A 23,606-nucleotide genomic window follows, 5' to 3' on the forward strand; every position below is an offset into this window, starting at 1 on the left:
TCACAGTCACAGGCACAGGCAGGCAGTAGCTTTCAATTTTTGAAGTCAAGCAATTTAAATAACTTGATAGCTTTACAGTTCTATATATTTTGTTTCCATTTTAGGAACATTAAGGTTTCTGCCATAATGTGATGGAACACTCAGGTTGAGGCCATTTCTTGAGTGAAAAAAAACATAGGTCTGGTTATCCTATGCATTGTTTTTAAATGGCCCAGCCAATTTCATGATTTATCCTTATGTGCTTCACACCTCTTCTTTTGCTCTATCACTAATAACTGAATCTGGCAGTAACAAAGCTGGGACTTCCAGATCCATGCCCCATTTGTCATTTTTAAAGTGCCAAGGGGTTTCTACAGCTCCGCACAAATCTAGCTCATTATGGACTTCTCCCTTTCCTCTCTTCTTTCTGCCAGCTCAGTCCCCTTTTCCTCTGTTTTGCTACCTTCTTCCATCCCTCTAGTTCCTTGCTTCCCTCCACACATCCCCCCCTCCTTCTGATACTGAGATGATTAAACAAGTGACCTCTTTCTGTGTTGTTTCAGAGTTTTCACTTTCCCACCTTCCATTATTATCATCTTGTCAAGCCCACCTCTATGGTCCTCATCTCCTTTCCAGCTTGATCAGTTAATGACTAGCATTTCCTGGAACAGAGTAAACAGCTTAAGATTGTTGACATAGTATAGACTGCCATTTGTTAAAGCAGTTTATGGGACCCCTACCTGAGTCAAGTCCTTAATACACTTCAGTTATTAACAATGTTAAATAACTATACTGTAATAATCAGAAACCCCACAAATTGTGAACCAGATGTTAAAAAAGATTGAGCAATGCCATCAAATGCTATTTAGGAATAAGCTGCTTTTTTGTTTTCAACAGGCAGACTTGTACAGTTAGCTCCATAGAAGTATTCTTGATTGAGTCAAAAGGTTGGTCAAACCACAGTTCCAGATTTGAGCACGCAACCTGGGAATACACTTGATGTTATGTTTCAGAAATGCTTTCTTTTTAGGTGAGACATTGAATACTGGCAAAAATAAATGATGCTGTTGTACTGTTCAAAGGAGAGTAGAGTTCCTCTGCCAATGTGCTCATCAGCAAGTAACAACAGCAAAAAATGCTTGTGGGATGATTCTGAGCCTAATTGCATTTGTCCACAAAATGCACTGACTACATCTGAAGCAAAAGGACTATGACTGTACTTTAAACAAAACATATTTGCTGCAATGCATTTTGGAGACATTATAAGGACATGAAAGACTGAAATGCAACTTATTTTGTTCTCTTTCTTTGATGATATGGCCATAGTTTTCCACATCTTCTGACCAATGGAAACATCCTCACATCGCAGACAAATATTGCTCCCAACACAAAACAACCAGCAAGACATAACACTGCAGTATAAGGTTGAGTCTGTCATGCAATCCTGTTCATTTTGTTATGGACTGTATTCAGTTTCACCTACAGCAATCACGAGTAAAGCTCCCAAAAGCCAAAAAACTTAGGATTGCATGCTATCTTCTTTATTTTATTCCAAGATTTTTATATTTTCAGAAGATTGAGGACAAAATCCAACACAGAGCAACATTTATTAAAAGCTATATATTCTACTGAAATAATTTTTGTTGACTTTGTTACTTTCTTAAATATAACAATATATGTTAGAGGAAGATTTATGAGAAATTTATCATTTTATTTCCTGTTCTGTAAAGTGGAACCTGCTGATGAGACTTTGGAGACTAATCTCAAGAGCCCCCAAAACAGGTAGAGGGTCATGATGTACAATTAGCCCTTGCCTGCTGACTGCAATGCAGACAATATGGCAGCTGTCTATTGTAGCTTTAAGTTTAATGGGGTTGGTAATTATTGAGGATATCAATGAATTCTTCAAATTCTACTTGAGAGACAGTCCAAATTCCTCAACACAAATGCAGAAGGAATGTTACTATATGACTGCATCATTTAATGAAGAAGTTAGTGAAGATTAAAAAGTGACCCCTTAAAACTTCATTCTTCAAATGGAAGAATTGCAATTGATATGTGGGCCTGTATTTCTCCTCACCAAATTGAAAACAAAGTATGACCTCGGCATTGTCATTTCCTACACAAAGTAAAATCAGAAGTAAAATCAGACATGAATGCCAATCAGTTGGCTAGTAACGAAGATTTAACTTCTATGAAGATTCCTTGATGAAATTTGTTGGATACCAAAAAATTAGATTTTGATAGATTTCCAAAAATGAGGAGCCAGTTCATGGATTTTAACAAATTGTGCGGAATGTTAACAAAATCCAATTTCAGCATCCCTGGAACATACTACAAGATTGTAGTCAGGTATCTCATAAAGACAAGTAAAGTTTGATGAGAAGAAGACTTGTAAAATCAGATGTCTGTTGGCAAAGCAATTTTTTTCAGGCTTTATGGACTTTTAAAAAAAGTCATTAACAGGATGAGGGCGACACTTGCTTGGCCAGCATTTGTTGCCTGGATGACATTGCTGTTGGTCTGGAGTTACATGTAGACCAGGCCACGTAAGGATGGCTATTTTCTTCTCTAAATGACATTAGTGATCCAAATGGGTTTTTCCTGACAATCTTGACTCTTAACTCCAGGTTTTTATTGGATTTAAATTCCACCACCTGCCATGGTGGGATTTTAGCCCTGATTCCTATAACATTACCTGGGTCTCGGTAACAGCCTATTGATAATACAACTCAGCCATCACCTCCCCTATGATCCAAAGAATAGAAAATTCAATGGTTACCAGGATTCACAGTATTCCAAATATTAGATGCCTGCATCAACATAACTGAAGGATTAAAGACAGATAGAATGGAGCTGAAAGCATGTTTGTAAATCCAATTTTATATCCAAAAACAAAATTGAAACAATGATAATGAATGAATCAATTTCAGAATTACCCAAGGATAAGTTAATGGATGCTTCAGATATAATTCCAAGTAGCATTATGTAGTAAATTGCCCAGAGCAAAGAGGCCGAGGGTTTGAAATGACACAAAAAACATAATTCTGAAAAGAGGATAATAAGTTTGAACTGATTATATGAGTCACAGAGAGTTTTAATTCTGTAACAAAATTATGAACAACAGTCATCCTTAATTGTGCAGGAAATACTTCCAGTGCATGACATGTAGATTGGATAAAACATTATCCTCACTCACTAAGTATTGATGGTGATGCAAAAGCTTAAAAAAAACATGTGCTGAATGTTGATAAAAGTACTGCACAAGAATGTAAGAAATAAAAGTTATGCAGGCCATTGAGGATTCTCCACCGATCAATCAGATCATGGCTGACCTGACTGTGGCCTTTCTGTCTGTCTCTCTTGACAATGAAAGATCTAATTAGCCTTGAAGACAACAAATGACCCAACTTTTACTGCTTGCTTGGGAAAAGAACACCAAACATGAATGACCCATCCTAAATATGAGATGCATTCTTTTGCAACATTCTCTGAGTGTAGAAACTACCTCTGATATCTTGTCCTATATCTATTACCCCTCAATTTAATGCTATGTCCCTTTGTGCTAGCCAAAGAAAAAGGCTGTCACTGTCCACCCTATCTAAACCTCTGATTATCTTGTATATCTCAATTAAGTCACCTCTCAACCATCTTCTCTCTAATGAAGACAGCCTCAAGTCCGTCAGCCTTTCTTCATAAGACCTTCCCTCCAGACCAGGCAACATCCCAGTAAATCTCCTCTGAATACTTTCCAAAGTTTCCACAATCTTCCGATAAGGAAGTGACCAGAACTGTACGCAATACTCCACGTGCGGCTGCACCAGAGTTTTGTACAGCTGCAGCATGACCTCGTGGCTCCGAAACTCAATCCTTCTACCAATAAAAGCTAACACACTGTATGCCTTCTTAACAACACTATCAACTTGGGTGGGAACTTTCAATGATTTATGCACATGGACACTGAGATCTCTCTTCTCATCTACACTACCAAGAATCTTACCATTAGCCCAGTATTCTGTTTTCCTGTTGCTCCTTCCAAAGTGTATCACCTCACACTTTTCCACATTAAACTCCATGTGCCACCTCTTAGCCCAGCTCTGCAGCTTATCTATGTCCCTTTGTAACCTGCAACATCCTTCAGCACTATCCACAACTCTACCGACCTTAGTGTCATCTGCAAATTCACTAACCCATCCTTCTACACCCTCATCTAGGTCATTTACAAAAATGACAAACAGCAGTGACCCCAAAACAAATCCTTGTGGTAATATCTAGTAACTGAACTCCAGGATGAACATTTCCCATCAACCACCACCCTCTACCTTCTTTCAACGAGCCAATTTCTGATCCAAACTGCCAAAGCCCCCTCAATCCCATGCCTCTATATTTTCTGCAATAGCCTACTGCTGGGAACCTTATCAAACATTTTGCTGAAATCCATATATAGCACATCAATCGCTTTACCCTCATCCACCTGTTTTATTACCTTCTCGAAGAACTCAATAAGGTTTGTGAGGTACAACGTACCCTTCATGAAACCGTATTGACTATCCCTAATCAACTTATTCCTTTCTAGATGATTATATATTCTATCATTCATAATCTTTTCCAACACTTTACCCACAACTAAAGTAAGACTCTCTGGTCTATAATTACCAGCGTTGGCTCTACTCCCCTCTTGAACAAGGGGACAACATTTGCTATCTTCCAGTCATCTGACACTATTCCTGTACACAATGACGATATAAAGTTCAAAGCCAAAGGCTCTGCAATCTCCTCCCTGGCTTCCCAGAGAAACCTCAGGTAAATCCCATCCAGCCCAGGGACGTATCTCTTCCTGCACTATCCAGAATTGCTAACACCTCCTCTTTGTGGATCTCAATACCATCTAGAGTCAAGAGTAATGGTGCTGGAAATGCACAGCAGATCAGGCAGCATCCGAGCAGCAGGAAAATCGACGTTTCAGACAGGAGCCCTCCATCAGAATTTCATCTTGTCTAGTAGCCTGTGTCTCAGCATTCTCTTCAACAACATTTTCCAGTCTTTTTCCAGTGTGAATACCGACAAAAAATATTCATTTAGCACTTCTCCTATCTCCTCAGACTGCACGCACAATTTCTCACTACTGTCCTTGATTGGCCCTTAATTTTACTCTTGTCATTCTTTTATTCCTGACATACCTATAGAAAGCTTTCGGGTTTTCCTTGAGCTTATATTCCAATGGCTTCTCATGTCCCCTCCTGCCTCTTCATAGCTCTCTTTAGGTCTTTCCTGGCCAACTTATAGCTCTCAAGCACCCTAACTGAGCCTTCACACCTCATCCTTACATAAGCTTTCTTCTTCCTCTTGACAAGAGATTCAACTTCCTTTGTAAACCATGGCTCATTCACTCCACCATTTCTCCCTGCCTGACAGGTACATGCTTATCAAGGACACGCAGTAGCTGTTCTTTGAATAAGCACATTCCAATTGTGCTCATCCCCTGCAGCTTGCTTCCCCAGCCACTGTGGGTGGCACAGTGGCTCAGTGGTTAGCACTGCTGCTTCACAGCACCAGGGTCCCAGGTTCAATTCCAGCCTCGGGTAACTGTCTGTGTGAAGTTTGCACATTCTCCCTGTGTCTGCGTGGGTTTTCTCTGGGTGCTCTGGTTTCCTCCCACAGTCCAAAGATGTGCATGTTAGGTGAATTGGCCAAGCTAAATTGCCCATAGTGTTAGATGCGTTAGTCAGAGGGAAATGGGTCTGGGTGGGTTACTCTTCGGAGGGTCGGTGTGGACTGGTTGGGCTGAAGGGCCTTGTTTCCACGCTGTAGGGAACCTAATCAATCCAATGTATCCTAAATCCTGCTTACTTGCATCATAATTGCTTTTGCCCCAGCTATAACTCTTGCCTGTGTTATATACCTATCCCTTTCCATTGCTAGAGTAAACATAACCGAATTGTGGTTACTATCACCAAAGTGTGCACTTACCTCCAAATCTAACACCTGGCCAGATGCATTACCCAGTATCAAATCCAATGTGACCTCACCCCTTGTTGGCCAGTCTACATTCTGTGTCAGGAAACCCTCCTCCATACACTGGACAAAAACTGACCTATCTAAAGTACTTGAACTATAGTATTTCAAGTCAATATTTCAAAAATTAAGTCCCCCATAACAATGACCCTGTTACTCTCGCTCCTATCCAGAACCATTTGTGCTATCCTTTCTTCTACATCTCTTGAGCTATTGGGAGACTCATAGAAAACTCCTAACTTGGTGACCTCTTCTTTCCTGTTTCTAATCTCAGCCCATATACCTCCGTGGACAAGTCCTCAAAACGTCCTTTCTGCCACTGTAATACTGTCCTTGACTAACTATGCCACACCCTCTCCCCCTTTTACCATCTTACCTCTTCTTACTGAAATATCTGAACCCCAGAACCTGCAACAACCATTCCTGTCCCTGCTGTTTCTCTGTCTCCAAAATGGCCACAACATCAAAGTCCCAGGTACCAACCCATGCTGTAAATTCACCCACCTCATTCCGGATGTTCCTGACATTGAAGTAGACACATTTCAAACCACCTTCCTGCTTGCTGGTGTACTCTTGAAACCTTGAAATCTTATTTCTGACCTCACTACTCTCAACCTCCTGGCCACTGGAACTACAATTTGGGTTCCCATCCCCCTGCTAAACCTTCCCAAAGATCATTAGCAAATTTCACACCCAGGATATTGGTGCCCCTCTGATTCAGGTGTCGACCATCCTGTTTGTAGCGGTCCCACTTACCACAGAATGAGCCCCAATTATCTAGCTATCCAAAACCCTCCCTCCTGAACCACCCCTGTAGCCACATGCCCAACTCCCCTGTCTCCCTATTCCTTGCCTCGCTATCACATGGCATGGGCAGCAAACGAGAGATAACAACCTGTACCCCAAGGCTTACCCCTGGTAAGTCACCCCCCCCCATCCAATAGTATCCAAAACAGTATATTGAGGGGAACAGCCACAGGGGATCCCTGCACTGTCTGCCGGTTCCCTTTCCGTCCCCTGACTTTAACCCATCTGCCTTTTTCTTGTACCTGAAGTGGGACTACCTCCCTATAACTCCCCTCAAAAACCCTCTCAGCTTCCCAAATGATCCGAAGGTCATCCAGCTCCAGCTCCAGTTCCCTAACACAGTTTTCGAGGAGCTGGAATTGGGTACACTTCCCGCAGCTGAAGTCAGCAGGGACACTAGTGGTGACCCTTACCTCCCACATTCTGCAGGAGGAACATTCAACTACTCTAACCTCCATTCCCTATTCTAAATTCTGAAAGAGACTATTGAAAAATAAAAAAAACAAGTTACTTTACCAAGCTGGCACATTTTGTTTTGGTTAGAGGAGGAAGATGGGTGGGAGACACTAGCTTAGTAGTGTTTCGGGTAAAGCAACCACCCAAATATATTACCCCACTTACCCAGCAGTCCCATCCCGCTCCTGCTCAGTGTGCCTGGCAACTCCCTGGTCATTGAAGAGAGTAGTGATTTCTTTGGCATAGTTGGAGTACTGATTTTGTTTCTAGTGAGAAAGCTATGCTTTTGAGCAAACATTCTGTGAAAATGTACAATTGAAACCTATCGTAGAGCTCAAAAAAGCAACTAATTTTGGAAAATTGATTGATCTGAAATTTACCATTATTGTATCCCATTAATGACCTGATATTTCTCACTCAACTGGTTTGCATGTCTTAATGGTATCAGTGTTAAGGTCAACAGATAAAAATGAAGAGAAGAGATTCATTCAAAATGCATCCCACTTTTAATGGCACTACACTAACTCCTCTCGATTTCTGGGCAGCAGGCAATGCCACAGGTTGTTACCTGCACATCTTGTTTGGCGTTCTTAACTGATTCACAAATAAAATAATGCTCCAAGTATCTAACTACACAGAAAATTTGCCTACCCCACTTGTCAATGGGAGAACTTCTGTTAAAACTCACAAATGTGGTTGAAGAAGAATATTTGAGGTTCACAGAAAAGATTAGAGAAAATTATAAAATTTGCAAGAAGTAGCAAAATATGCCGTATCATACACTTTGCACTGACACATGACTTCAATGTGTGCCAAATCTCACAGTTAGTATCTAACTATACAGGTGATGATTGCAATCTTGGACAACCCCGCATTATAGAAAAATTGCACTTTAAAACAGTGCTTAAAGTGTTGGCGATGCAATCGCATTACAGCCAATACATGTTTTAAAATTTCATGCTTTAGAAACAGTGTCTCCCATTTGTCAACATGTTACAGCGAATTGGCATTAATGAAATGTGTGTTCTTGCAGAACGACTTGTACAGTTAAGGGACATAACATATCAATATACCTGTAGAGATATGCTCGTGGTATCATGGCATGTAACAATGGTATAAAGTTCTTAGACTTGGTCTTAACTCAGGTCACTTAAAGCATGACACATTATGAAAAATGTGCTCTTTTGCTGTAACCGAATAGGTTATTACAAGGCCAAACACTTGTATCTGAGAATGTAATATTTAAGTATAATAGCCAGTTGTAATAAATATCTGTTGGATCCTTGAATGTGGTATTATCTAATTCTAGTTTATGTTACAACGTATAACATAAGCATTATCAGGTAAAATATCCTGCTCAAGGCAAAGCCCATATCATGATTAGCAGTGGTGGCCATTTGTGCAGAATTGATTCCAAGATCTCAAGGGCAGATCCATTGCAAAATTAATGGAAGACCAACTGATCAACAGCACTGCATATCATAGAGTGCACACAATCAGCAGCATTAGTTTCTGTGAGCACAGTAAACCATACAGATCTGCAGATAAGAGAAAGTGAGGACTGCAGATGTTGGAGATCAGAGTCGAGTGTGTAGTGCTAGAAAAGCACAGCAGGTCAGGCAATATCCGAGGAGTAGGAGAATCAACATTTCGGGCATATGCCCTTCATCTGGAAACTTCATTCCTGATGAAGGGCTTATGCCTGAAATGCTGATTCTCCTCCTCCTCAGATGCAGCTTGACCTGCTGTGCTTTTCCAGGTCTGCAGATAGCTGCTTGACCAGTCAGAAGACAACCAATTCATTTCTGGTGAAAATCAAAGTTCTTGTAAGTTACGAGAAATTTCCAACATTGCCTTAATGTAAAATAAAAAAGGCTGAAGTTACAAATAGAAACAAAACTAAATAAGTGAGAACCTTATTTCTTTCAAAAAAAGAGAAAAAGCCCAATAGCTTCCTGTTCTAATTTAAAAATAGTCAGTTCAATGGTTATAAAAGCACTGCTCTCTGAAAATAAAATACAGCTTAAAAGAAACTTTAAAAAATGCTTCCCTTCACAAAGAAGGCTTAGATTGGTCCAGCCCTCCATTGGTTCCAATTATCTTCCTTCAAACTGGTGCCAAAATTAAACAAAAGCCTGCATGAGACCATCATTACTATTTGACTTGAATGGCACGTAAAAGCAGAAATATGCAACTGAAAACCTGCAATCTGAAATCTGAAGACTAGTCCTTAAACCAAGATTCTTAAAGAGACTATAAGCATTAAAGTTAAATTCTCATCTTTAGGTGGCCCAAAGAACAGAAAGTTAGCTATCTTCAACAGTGCTTCATTCACACATTGCCCTGATAGGTGTTCAGGGTTTCATAGTTTATCTTAAGGATGAGAAAGGAAAATATTATGAGGAATCTTCCAGATCTAGATGCAGAAAGGGAATTAATTAAGTAGGGTGATGGTATACCACTGCCTGCCACCAATCAAATTGCATCCTGTATGAAAAGACCCACACTTGACCTTTCTGATCTGCTGCCAATTGAGGCCCTGAAGTAGTCAATTAGGTAAAGGCCTATTTCTACCTGGGGTGCAATTATTTCTGCTCCAAATGAGATGAGGAAGAGCATAGGACAGAAACTTGATGAGGAGGGGTGATAACTATCAAAACACCATTGCTTTACCATCTCTATTCAAATTAAGTTGTGGGCAGGAAAACCAAAGTTTACTGTTGGTATTGCTCACAGCACTTTTGGTGTGAGTGCTGCTCTTGTTCTTTTTCAGAGGCAGAAGGTAGGGTTTCATAATCTGCATTCATGCTCGAGACAAGTGATGTCAGCAAAATGCACTTCAGGTCGTGTAACTTCCAAGAATTTAGAGTTCGTTTGTTAACCTGTAAGAACACGCTGTCAGGCAGGTGTCTGTTTCACTGTCAATTTCACTGAAGAAGTGTTCCCTGCCCTGCACTTGCTTCACTGACTCTAGTGAGTTGCAAAGAGCTCAGGAAACCCATGCACTGCTCGGTAAAGCTAGAACCAATGGCTAAGGTCAAAGCTAATTACCCATTGAATATTTCAATGATTTTCCTCATAGCTGCATGGTGGAAGAAGATGTGGTGGGGATGAGTGAAGACTGGGTTCCCTGTTCACCTGCAAAACAGTCTAGGTCAAAGCAGAAAGTAGATAGACCCTGTAAAGGTCCCGAGTCCATTTTCAGGATTGAAGTCCACCTCTTCATGGCAAGTAAAATTCTGCTCATCATTTCTACTAACCTCTCCTGGACAAACTACTGAGAATAGAAGGAAAAGTCTATTGAAAACAAGATGGGAAACTAAAGCAATCTAATATTTTGAGGGGGAAACCACACCTTACTTTCTCTCAGAAACGGCAAAGCAAATAATGTATCAATTCATAAATGAATTGTTAATAAATCAATGTTATATTTATATGGTCCCTGAAATCACACTACTTTACTAGCATCAAAACAGTTAACATTTTTGCATTGAACTGTTTCATCAATTATCACAGTTACTTTGAATAGGTTAGCGTGTTCTATAAGAAGGGTTTTATAAAAACGCTACAAGCATACGTCCAATACATGATTTCAAGGCCAAAGAAGTTTTCGAGATCATTGCTGATAGAATATTGATCTCAAACTTAAATATAATGTTGTGTTTATATTTTAAATGTATATTGATCATGTGTCACTTTACAACTGTTGTAGTAAGGAGTCAATTTTGTTTCAATTTTGAGAGATAACTGATGTGAAATATTAATTATGCTAGTCATTTTATGGCAGGATTTTAAAATATACTTTGTCACTTGAAAATTTCATCTTGGTGCTTCATTTTAGATGTATGAAATTTATTGGATGTAGCAAAGTGCAAAGATGCTAACAGTTAAGGAGATAAAAACTGAGTAGCACTCAGCAAAATTGATAACTGGTGAGCACTGTCTGAACATGCTGGCTTTTTAAGTATGTAATTACTATTTGTAGTTGAATTGAGAAAAAGAGCAGCTAATACAACACTGACAAGAAAGACAAAGAGCAGCATGCAATATCAGCAAAGAGTAACATTGTAAATAGAAGTGGTCTTTATCTAACTAGAACAGCTGGAAGAGGGTGGGAGGGCAACTCTGAAGAAAAGTAGACTCAGAAATAAATATAAAGAACAGAAAAGAAAGTAGAAGTATGCATAAAGTACAACAGAGACAGGATGCAGCCAACAGAATCTGGAAGGAAAACTGATCAAACTAAGGAAACAGAAAGAGGTAGCAGATGCATATGTGTCAAAATTGAGAAGACCTGAGGGTTGATATAATGAAGTTTTTAAGAAAAGCAGAATGCCCTCGTAAGCGTTATGTAGACGGTCCTTTCAAGAAAAAAAAATCACATGTTCATAAAGTTTGAAGTGAAAATCAGTTAGAACAAAATAAAGTACACATATATTACCAGCTGTTGAGCTACAAGGAGAAATTAACTAATTGACAGTTACATAAAACAGTTTTGAGTTCTGCCCTTACATCAGGGAATGTACATATAGCTGTGAAAATAACAATGAAAATAAAAATAAAATAATGAAATACAATGACAAATATCTCACAACAGACAATAGTAATATTGGCTCTGGAAAGAAGAAGATGAAGAAATATATGATGTGAACAGTTTGAATATCAACATAAGCAAAAACTGGATCAGCAACAGAAAGGAAGCCCAAGTTAATAATGTGCACTGTAAAAATCGAGAGATTTGCATCTTTAAAAGAGAGTTTTAATTGTTTCTGAGACTAGACAAAAGGGCTTAAATTTCTAATAACTGTTCAAAGAATAGCCAGAAGAGGCAACTATAGAAATTAGTGGAAGGCTTCAGATCAGAAAATAATGACCAAATTGAGAGGTGGATGGGGTGTTTGCATTGTAATAGTTCTACAAGCTTCAGCTGCCCCACCTACTTTTTTCATCAGTAAAATAAATAAAATCTGGGGAAACTAGTCACTGCGTTACAAAAACTAACCTTCTACTTTTGGTCATACATTTAAATGCCCAAAGTAAAAGGATAAGTATAGCCCTTTTTTTTTAAATTAAATTACCTCTGAGTGCTCAGAGAAACAAGTTTCATCTGCTTATCATAGACTTAAATTAACACAGTGTGTAAAACTCGCTGACAGATGTAATATGGAAGTTCATCTTCAAAGTGGCATTACAGCAAATACTAAGATCTGTTCTCATGTTAGGTTTATCACACACATACATCACAAGCTAGCTTTTCATTATTTTAAAGGCCTCAATGAAATTTCTCTACATCCAGACATTGCTACAGTGAAAAGATCCAACTCTCTTTCATGACAGATACTTCCTGGAAATGAAAAATATATTCCTTGAAAAGAAATGTGACATCATTTGCTTGCCCATACAAAGTGAATTTACTGATAGTTATACATACAATTAAACAGAATTAAGACATACTGGACATGTGGAAATCCCCACAAAACATCTACACACTTGCTGATGATGCCAACTGACCAGATTTGAGGAGAAAAGAGAAAGGATATTGGAAATCTATGGTTGAAATAACAAAGAATTGGAGTGTGCTGCATGAGCAGGAGGAAGGTTGCTTTGAGTAAGAGTAAAATCCTCATTTTATATTCACATAATTTTTTTTGCTAACATTAACAAACAGAGGAAAGTATACCTCAAAGGTGTATAATATATTTTGTATAAAGTCACACAGTTACTCTTTGAATAATTAGAGTCATAGAGTCACAGCATTGCACAGCACAGAAACAGACCCTTCGGTCCAACTCATCCGGGCTGACCAAGTATCTTAAATTAATCTTGTTCCATTTGCCAGCATTTGGTCCATATCTCTCTAAACACTTCCTATTCATATATCTATCCAAATGCCTTTTAAATGTTGTAACTGTAACAACCTCCACTACTTCCTCTGGCAGCTCATTTCAAACACACACCACTCTCTGTGCGAAAAAAGATGCACCTTAGGTTCCTTTTATAAATTTCCCCTCTCAGCTTAAATCTGTACCCTCTAGTTTTGGATACCCTTTAAACTGAGAAAAAGACCTTGGCTATTCACCTTGTCCATACCCCTCATGATTTTATAAATCTTTAGAAGGTCACCCCTCAGCCTCCGATACTCCAGGGTAAATAGACCCAGCCTATTCAGCCTCTCCCTATAGCTCAAACACTCCAAACAAGGCAACATCTTTGTAAATCTTTTCTGAATCCTTTCAAATTTAACAATGTCTTTCCTAAAGCAGGGAGACCAAACTTGAATGCATTATTCCAAATGTGGCCTAACCAAGGTCCTGTACAGCTGCAACATGACATCCCAAATCCGACATTCAGTTTTTAGACTAATAAAGGCTAGCATACCAAATACTTTCCTCACTACCCTGTCTACCTGAGACCCCACTTTCAAGGAACAAAGAGGTGGTAATTCTTTTAAAGCAAACTCAAAATTTGGTCAGTGTGATACCTTGCTTCATTAATGTGCCCTATTCCAAGCCTCCAAGCAGCATCACTGCAGTTTTCAGTTATGTACATTGTACAAATATTTCCTGATGTTAACATGTGTTTGTGTTTGTACATTAACGAGAAAATAGAATTGTATAGTTGCTTCTACTTCGAAAACACAATAACATTTGCTATAAATGGTGGCTGAAAATTAATAAATTGTTGCACATTTAAAGTATCTCAAGGCATGTTTGATATAACTAACTTACTATGGGGCTTCTAGATCCTTCTAAACCATCTGCAGTCACATCAGTTGCCAGTATCTCAGCTTTGATTATGTCCAGTGCTCGAAGAATCCAGCTGTGCTGTCGTTTGATTTGTTTTTGTAGCTCCTGCCATTGACTTGTAATAATCTGCAGCATGTCTTTCAATCCTTCAAAGCAGAACAACTAGATATCAGCACTCAACAGAAGAAGCATAACACTAATAACAATCAATTAACAAATGTTATGGGGAGACAGAATATCATATACCTTGTAGTTCCCCATAAATATTTCAATCAAGCCACATTTTACTTCTTCAAAGTTGAACTGAAACATCTAAAGGGAAAAGGATACCTCTAAACCTGTTTCCAATATTAATTCATGTAACCCTAGTTAACAAATAGCACCATCAAGTGCTATTTACATATTAAACTTGAAATGCGTTGAATCCTACGAAGTACGGAATCATAATGATGGAAAATATAAAAAAAACCATGTTCCCTACTGTGATGGTTTTAGGTGAGGAATAGTATTACTTATTTCAGTATTGTATTGGCAATGCTTCAATGATTTGCCACAACCCAAACTTCTGAACAGTTCCCTGCTGTACTAATCAATACAGCATTTCAAACTCTTGGAACCTCTTAGGGTCTCATACTATCAAATTAGATACAATGCTTAAGATTGGTATAAATTGTGCTGACTGAGAAGATTGAGACTACAAGACATACATTAATTTACAGACTCCACAATCATCTAAGATGCTGGCAGAAAATACTTTTATCTTCTGCTATATGCTGGACTCAAACAGATTCTCAGCGGGACTGACTGCACAGAGTTGTATCTTCAATCATGTTTTAACTCAATCTGACGACAGAAGAACAGTAGGCAAGAATACATTGTCAGATTTTAAAATAAAGTTCAAAATGCAATTTAAAACTATATTTTCTGTAACTTCTAATACGAGTGAAGAGTGAAGTACTGGGTTTCTTAAGTGCTAGGATATAATGGGTTAATTTTAATTAAGTGCACAATAGAATCATAATATCATAGAATCCCTACAGTATGGAAACAGGCCCTTTGGCCCAACAAGTCCATACCAACCCTCCAAAGAATAACCACCCAGACCCATTCCCCAACCTATCACTCTACATTTACCCATAACTAATGCACCTAACCTACATATCCCTGAACACTATGGGCAATTTAGCATGGCCAATTCATCTAACCTGCACAAGGTGGCAACACATAAGATAAAGTGGAACACTGGGATTTACACCTTTCTGTAAAATCAACAAGAAAATATTATGTTTAGCTAAACAAAATGTTACATAAATATCTCTTTGACTGCCGTTCCTACTAATATCTTGAGATTAATATCACATCATGGGCAGAAACTTATTAAGGGATTTGAGGATTTTCTGCTGGCTACAGAACTGGTCCTAGCATCTCAAGATGGAGGAACAAGCAGATAACAGCTGAGTGTTGTTTTAGGTGGTGGGGAGCATCCCATGGGGTGGGGGTCATAAAGCCAGAATGAAGGGCAGCAGTTGGCAGTGGTCATGCATAGGTTAGTGCTGATTGAGGGAATCCCCCACCCAATAACAACCTGTCTGCAGTGGTAACTTGTTATTATCCAACTTGGAGCTGATTCAGCTTCATTGGAAAGACCAATGATTGTTTAAGGGCCTCATTTGGTGGTGGAATAGAAAAGACAAACTTTGGTTTTCCCACCCATAACTTAATTTGAATAGCGTTGGTAAAGCAATGGTGTTTCAATATGTTATCACCCCTCCTAATCAAGTTTCTGTCCCAAAGCTGCCTCTGGACCGGAAGATTCGGTCCAAACCTTTTAAAACTCCTTCATCTGTTATTGAAACAAACAAACTCTTATTCAGACCCAATTAAAAGAAGAATATTCCTTGAGTAGCATCTCTGAACTGTCAATCAATATGTGAACTCAGAGTCTTTGCAGAAATAATTGTAGCTTTTCAGACAAGCATTATTAATATGGATGAATGTAACAAAATAAGCTATTTAAATGACATGACCGGATGTTTTCTTTTTCCTTACCTGGGTTTTCAATCTAAGGAGTCCAGCAGAGGATTCTTTTAACTCTCAATGACAGTTGCAGCCTGTTTTCTCTTTTTGGTTGACAGTTAAGAAGGACTACAAAAGGATTATTAATCTTTAATTGGGTCTGAATGGGAGCTGTTTGTTTCAATCATCTTTTTATCACTTTTTTTTGGAAAATCCATCTGATCTGCAGAGACTGGTCTTTGTATTGTGAGATTGTGTCTGCATATGGGATTAAGGCTATATAGTTTAATTCTGAATTGTAGCTTGGATGTTAATCAGTAGTTGCTGCTTGCTTAAAGAATAGGTTCTATTTATCACAACTGGATTATTTTGAGATCATTAAAGAAGTCTGGTCAACATTTCTGTTATTCTGGGTAGGAGTACAAAAGAGTGGAACTGACTATTTTGATAATTGAATCAAGATATTTATTCTAATGGTGTGACTGGTGGAATAGTAGGATTTAATTATTAACACATTCCTCCTGTCACAGTCAGAATAATACAATAATACAAAGAGCTCTGGTGCCCCAGTGGTTGTATGCTTATTTCTGAGCCCAGAGGCCTAGATTCACATCCCACTGTTCCAGCAAAGTAGAATGAATTCTCTGAACAAGTTGATTTGAAAATATTGACAGTGATGGCGATTTTTAGCTTAAACTCCACTTTCCCACTTGCCCTCAGCACTTCCTGATTCCATGAGAGATCAAAATTCTGTCTGTCTTAACTTTAAATACATGTGACAATAACGTATTCACAACCCTCCAGAGCAAAGAGTTCAAAAGACTCACAATCCTTTTAGTCTAGAAATTTCTGCTTATATCAGTCCTAGATGATCATCCTCTTATCCTGTGATTGTGCACCTCTATTTTAGATTCTCCAGATTGTGGGAAAAGAACTTCTCACTGGCTAACTTGTCAAGCTTCTTCAGAATTGTGTACATTACAATGTGACCAACCTTCATTCTTTTTAACTCCAGAGAATGTGAACTCAATTAGCTCAGCTTCTTGTTATAGGACACTTGTTATCTAAGGGTTCAATTTAGTGAACCATTATTGTGCTGCCTCTCACGCAAGTGTAACCCTCCTTAACTATGGAGACCAAAAGTACAGACAATATTCCAGGTGTGGTCTCACCAGGACCCCAAACAATTTATTCTTGTACACTAATCTCCAAGCAATGAAGGCCAACATGACAGTAGCCTCATTGATTGAGCTTGATGTTAACTTTCTGTGTCCATTGTATAAGTACACCCAAATCCCTCTGAACATCAACCGAAATTCATGTCAAATGTAGATTTAGTCAGATCCTGATTTTCCAATTAGCGCCACTGTCAAAGTAGATTCTGCTTAAATAAAGGGACATTGTGACAGACTCCTGAAATTGTTATTACTTCGAGGACTTACCTGATTTGCGTGATTCAATGAGCTCCAGAAGTTGCTGTCCTTCTTCTACCACAGCATCTTTTAGTGCACAGTGACTATCTACATTGAGTTTAAAACACTGCAACAAAAGAAGTTAAAAATTAGCAGCCTCGAAATTACCTGATTTTGTTTTTTAAAAGCAGATCGATAGGTTCTTTTTCCAGTTGTCTAATCCTGTCGAGAAGCTAGGAAATAATACCAAAGTTTTGAATCCTAGACTCCTCCAGTATCTACTCTGCATAATGCCTTAGCAAGCTATTTTATCACAGAAAACATACAGACACATTTCATTCTTCCTCCTATGTATGTTCTAGAATGTAACATAGGGCATTAGATAGAAATCAGAAACAAGAATCCTCAATGATTTGCCTGTCTGCCAGAGTGCAACTAGAGTGGTTATCATGCCCCCATTATTGACTTAGCTGAATTTTGTTAACTCAGTAACAACTATAGTTTCAACATGGGTCTCACTGACCTAGTACCAAAGTAGGAGGTGCATTATTCACCAATGAAACCCAAACCTAATGGACTAAAAACATGAACCAAAAATGTTTTTATTCTGGTGGAATAATGCTACTGCAATTGGATGAATGGGTGTTGGCATTGGATCCTGAACCTAGTTATTTTAAGTCTCTACTCACTTTTTGCAATCACACCTTTTTTATAAACACATGAAAGAAGTGTGACTGGTGGTGTAACATCAATCATTCTCCACAACTTTTGTGCGAGGCTCCATTGAAAAACAACAACTGAAATCGCATAATTATGCTCATTAATACCCACGATTTGGAGGTGCTGGTGTTGGACTGGGGTGGATAAAGTTAAAAATCACACAACCCCAGATTATAGTCCAACAGGTTTATTTGGAAGCATTAACTTTTGAGGTGCTGCCCAATACCCAGTAGAATAAATTGACACATTGTCAGATAGCTCAGCCATTGAATGGGTACAGGGATGACTGGTTATCTTGAATTGTTCTCACTGAAAGGATTCGTGGTCAAATCACCTAATCCTCAAGATAAGGTTTCTGATCACAGAAGACAACCCCTGAATATTTATATGCTAACTGAAAAGGAACATTAGTAGAGGCATGATCACCTGATAACACACTCAACCAAGGATTGCAGAGGTCCAAAAGAACTCTTTTAAAAGTGAACAGTTTAAACATATATATTATTTGTATATAAATGTTTGTGTCTAAATCCATTCTAGTTTGTGCATCTGTGCCAATTAAAATATACAATTGTTTCGCTGGATCTGAATTTTAATAATTGTTGAAGATATGATTTCAGATTTTTAAGCAACCCTGCAGCTATAACCCCAACCACACATTTTGCAGGTGTTGCCAGGAGATGGAAGTGGTCCTTGGCCCTGGGATCATTGGCATTCTTTTCTCCAGTTCCTCTTCCATACTTCCTTTGCAAGAATCAATTTCACCTCCCAGAAATGCCTTCCAAATGTGCGTTTGGAGATGCATCTCTAAGATCAAACTTACCAGCCACAAAAGGTTCCAATGAACCTATAGCCAGTGACACAGAATTTCCGATTTGTTAGTGACCAATTGCTGGTGAATTAATTATTACAATGAAATAGTTGCAAAAACATTATTCTTGCATTGATAGCGATGATCATAAAGAGCAAAGCAATTAATTGTAACTTGATTTTTGATCTGTTCAGACAATCCTAAGCAAGTGTAATGTGAAATAAAAAACAAATTGTTAAGACACTGACTTAATAATGTTTTTTTCAAAATCTAATGGTTTTCACTGTTTCAATGTAATATTTTCAATAGAGTCAGAACACTTATGAAACAAAATTTTCAACAATAGCCGATATTAACAGGCTAACCTTATTTATATCCATAACTGGATACTAAGCATGGTCCCAAACATTGATAATTAAGCAACAACTTCACAAAAAAGTGAAGAACATTTGCACAATTTGTTTTTAAATTTGAAGGAAGTTTTCTTTAATTTGTAATACCCTATATGTTAACTTACTTTTTCTGACTGATTATAGTAGTCCCTGAGATTTACACTGGATAGTGATGAGAAATAGAATTCTCCTTAAATTGATATTGCTGCAGTCAATTACAGCTCATCTGGGATGAAACCAATATGTCCCAGGATTTCTGCTTATGGTTCAAGTACACACTCGATAAATTCCAACAAGGATCCCTCACATAATAAACATATTGCATTATGGTTTAAATCAATCAAAATTCATTTAGTGAATAGTGCGGTGTTATTATAACTAAAATAATTCAATGTTCTTCTTTCTTGATGTATAAGAGATTTGCCACTTATATGAAGAAAGTGTTCCTGAACATTAAGTATTTTATACAGCATACTTGTTCTATTAAATCAAAAGATTTTAATATATAACTCATTTTGTTAATATGAGATTTCAGGAGCACATGTCTTACCAAATGGGTTTCCAGATAAAGTTTCAGACTGCATGTATCGGCTTTCGGAGGTGTCCAGTTTTCAGTTGTTTCCATGGCTTCAAACAACCAATGAATCAATTCATCGAGCTTATTTACAAAACCCTAAAGAAACAGGAATAATTTGATAAGTAATTAAAGTCATTAAACTTAACTTAGTTATTAAACTAAATCTTTAGCCATTGCAGAGAATAATAGGTTCAAGTGTTCCGCTGAATGACAATCACAGTTTATTTCTGATGTCAGACATCATATTAGCCCTCTTTTGTTTGTCTTTCTGTGATAAAATAAAACCACCCATTGAATAAAGTGTTAGTATTTGGTTCAAAATTGATATTTCCAAACCAGATCATTAAGGATTATTTGAACATGGCAATAAGCAATTGCAGGAAAATACATGAAAAACAAGCTTAGTGTAACAACAGCCGATTGTTTTAACAACAACCTTGCCTTAGTTTGAGAACAGGCTAGTTTGCAACTGGATTTGTTTGTGAACATCAGATTCAGAATAGCGTTAACTTGGTAACTTTCTCCAGCTTGCTGGAACCTTTCACCTTTGGACTGGGGTTTGTGAGACGGAGCTAGGGACTGGGGTTCAAGGACCAGTACTATGGAAACTCAGATAGACTTTCAAGTGTCAACCCGTCACCCAGGATGGGCAAAGACAGTGAGACTCACTTGTGGAAAATGTCAAAGGTAGTTTAAGCTAATAGATGCTCATTAGTTTGTATATACCTAAATTAGATTAAGCTAATACATTTTTGCTTTCTATTAAAGTGCACATTTCTTCTAGTATTTATTCAGATCAGACCTTAAAGAACCCATTCGGCACTTTCAGACTAACAATACAGAGCAGTAAGAAATTTCATTATTTTATTTGACTGAATTAAGTACAACGCTGTCCCGTTTCTGCACGTTTATTAAAAATAATCTCTGCGCATGTTTGCAAGTACATACATTAATGAAAAACTGGAGCCATTCTACCCTCCTCACCCACTTGTAACATTCAAAAATATATAACAAATTCTGAGTATGTTACCATGCAGAAAATAGAAAGCAAAATAAGTCACAGCAGTGATTTAATAGTTACAAAAGTGTCTCAGTGTTTATCACATTAATATTCCATTGGTACAGAAAAGTTTATAGATGGTTGTAAAATGTCCAGGTGGATTTCTGGCAGTAATCCTAACTTACCCTGGATAACTATTAAGCTTAAATTAATCGGCACTCTCCAAATTCTCTAACTTCAAGGGACTTTCTGAGGGTTTTAAATAAAGTGAAATTGTCCATTGGAATTATCACTTTCCTTGGCAACTCTTTCAGAATCATCTAGGTCAAAGTTTCTGCATAGTCCCAATGCCCAACTCCAGTCCACATTGCTACGTGACTCTCTGGCCATCAGAATGTCTGGGCCAATACATCTCTCAGAAATTGACATTTGTATGTAAGGCAATATAATTTTGAGTGGTTATTGCTGTTGAATTTAAGCTTCTCCTAGTGAAGGATGTTCATATTGGGAAAAGGACAACTCCTATTTCTGTCCTTCAAGCAACAAGTATTTGCAAGAATTACATGGTTAGATACAGACAGCAGCCCTTGAATTGTACATCAACAATATATCGCAGCTGCAACCTCAAGAAGCATTTTTACTCATGCATCACATTTTGTATTTCGCACATGAGCTACCATGTACTTTCTCTAAGTGATGACTGTTAATTTTGTTAAGTTGCAAACATGTGTCAAATTAGAGACAGTTTTATACTGTGGCCCCATACCCACAACAATGTAGGCTCAAACTGACTAAAATCATTTCACATTAGATTGAAACGTTTCTTCCAACCAAAGCTTAATTAAATTCCGATTTCTCCGACAAACAAACAGCTACTTACTTTGATGAACCACTAAGTGCACAAGAACGTATTCAAAGTAATTTTTATACTTCTTTCTGAATTATAGAATTACCTCTTTTTTTGGATGTTGTTAGTTCTGTATGCCTTTGGTTCCAATTCTATTAATCACTCTTTCAGGCTAAAGCCATGATGAAACACCTGTCTTTCTGTTAATCTGGGGAGAAACAATTCATGCCAAGTCTGGTCAATCACCAAAATTACTTCTTTCCCAACCCATGGAAGCACTGATACCACATGGCATGGTAAAAATAAACTCAACTTAGTGAGTACAGCAAATTATATTTTAAAAGTCCTTAACATATCATTTAATAAATTAAGAGGAGAAGTAATGAGATGGTCATTTTATTTGCAAACAGATGAGAAATCTTTGATTATAATTATATCATTGCATTAGAAGTCACAAACAAAGCTGCACACTGATTATTGTTAATCTTTGTTAAAATTGATGGTAATAATGAAAGTTTTGACATGGAGGAGCTGATGTTGGACTGGGGTGGACAAAGTTTAAAAATCACACAACACCAGGTTATAGTCCAACCGAAGATTTCTCATCTGTTTGAAAAAATTGTGACCATCGCGTTACTTCTCCCCCTAATTTATTAAACGATATCTTGCTGCATTCCTCAGTAAGTTAACTTTGCTTTTACTTTGCCATAAAGGAAGAGATATGGCATCAGTGGTTCTTTCAAATTTAGAGAATTAACATGAACCGGAACATTTTTTATTAGATACCTTTCCATTCAGGGCAGAAAGGTGGTTCCATGAGCAGACTCTCATAATTTTTAGGCAAATTGCTTCATCACCAGAACTGTCCAACAAGTGCCAAGACATAGTATGGCTGGTGGTGAGAAGGGCTGAAAATGTGTTGGTGGAAAAGCGCAGCAGGTCAGGCAGCATCCAAGGAACAGGAGAATTGACGTTTCGGGCATCAGTCCTTCTTCAGGAATGAAGAACCAAAACATTCCTGAAGAAGGGCTGATGCCCGAAACGTCGATTCTCCTGTTCCTTGGATGCTGCCTGACCTGCTGCGCTTTTCCACCAACACATTTTCAGCTCTGATCTCCAGCATCTGCAGTCCTCACTTTCTTCTGGTGGTGAGAAGGGCACTGCCCATCAGATCCTTCATGCACACCTATTCCTGTGCACCACTGCTCACTGCCCTCAAAGTTCTGACAAAAAGACTATCACCCTTATCCTTCTGGAATGTGCATTTGCAAAGAAGGTCTGGAGAGAGATGCAGTGGATTTTGTCGAGATTCATCCCTGAGTATTTTCATGATGCAGGAATCTGTGCTGTATGGTCTGTTCCCTGGCATGCCCACCAAGACAAACATCAACTGCACCTGAAGGCCCATCAACTCAGTAAAAGCTGCACTTGGTCTGCCTGAAACGTGCTGGCGTTATTCTCAACCAGTTATGTTTGGGATTATGAGTCTCTTCAGTTCTCAGACCCTCACGTTGCCTCAAAATGAACATTAGTAGTTTCTAGCATAAGCAGAAAATGTCTTTGTTCTTGCAACTGTCAAGAAGCTCTGAGAAATGTTAAATTTCCAATGTTTTGTTTGTTATTATTTTCTCTCTGCAAAGACTATACAGAATTGATTTAGAACCTTTATATGCACTTATAGATGACATTTTACAAACAAACTATATTTTTGAAATGAAAAGAATTAGTGACGGATAATGGTCCCTCTGAGCTGCTCAGATTCTTCAAGGGTTCACGCAAAACCAACTAATACACTGACTCCTGGTTCTGGAAGTCGCTCCTGTGCATG

General features: G+C 38.2%; 1 protein-coding gene across 4 annotated transcripts in view; it reads right to left on the reverse strand.

Moving 5' to 3' along the window:
- Positions 1-23,606, reverse strand: part of akap6 (A kinase (PRKA) anchor protein 6) — a 413,822-nt gene that overhangs the window by 194,444 nt on the left and 195,772 nt on the right. For all 4 annotated transcript variants that reach the window (XM_072568962.1, XM_072568965.1, XM_072568963.1 and 1 more), the window contains 3 exons: positions 19,905-20,027; positions 17,462-17,558; positions 13,986-14,149 (listed from right to left, as the gene is read on the reverse strand). In XM_072568962.1, coding sequence (XP_072425063.1) covers positions 13,986-14,149; positions 17,462-17,558; positions 19,905-20,027 — 384 coding nt within the window. The remainder of the gene's footprint in view (positions 1-13,985; positions 14,150-17,461; positions 17,559-19,904; positions 20,028-23,606) is intronic.

This window comes from Chiloscyllium punctatum, chromosome 4, assembly GCF_047496795.1.
Source record: "Chiloscyllium punctatum isolate Juve2018m chromosome 4, sChiPun1.3, whole genome shotgun sequence".
NCBI lineage: Eukaryota > Metazoa > Chordata > Chondrichthyes > Orectolobiformes > Hemiscylliidae > Chiloscyllium > Chiloscyllium punctatum.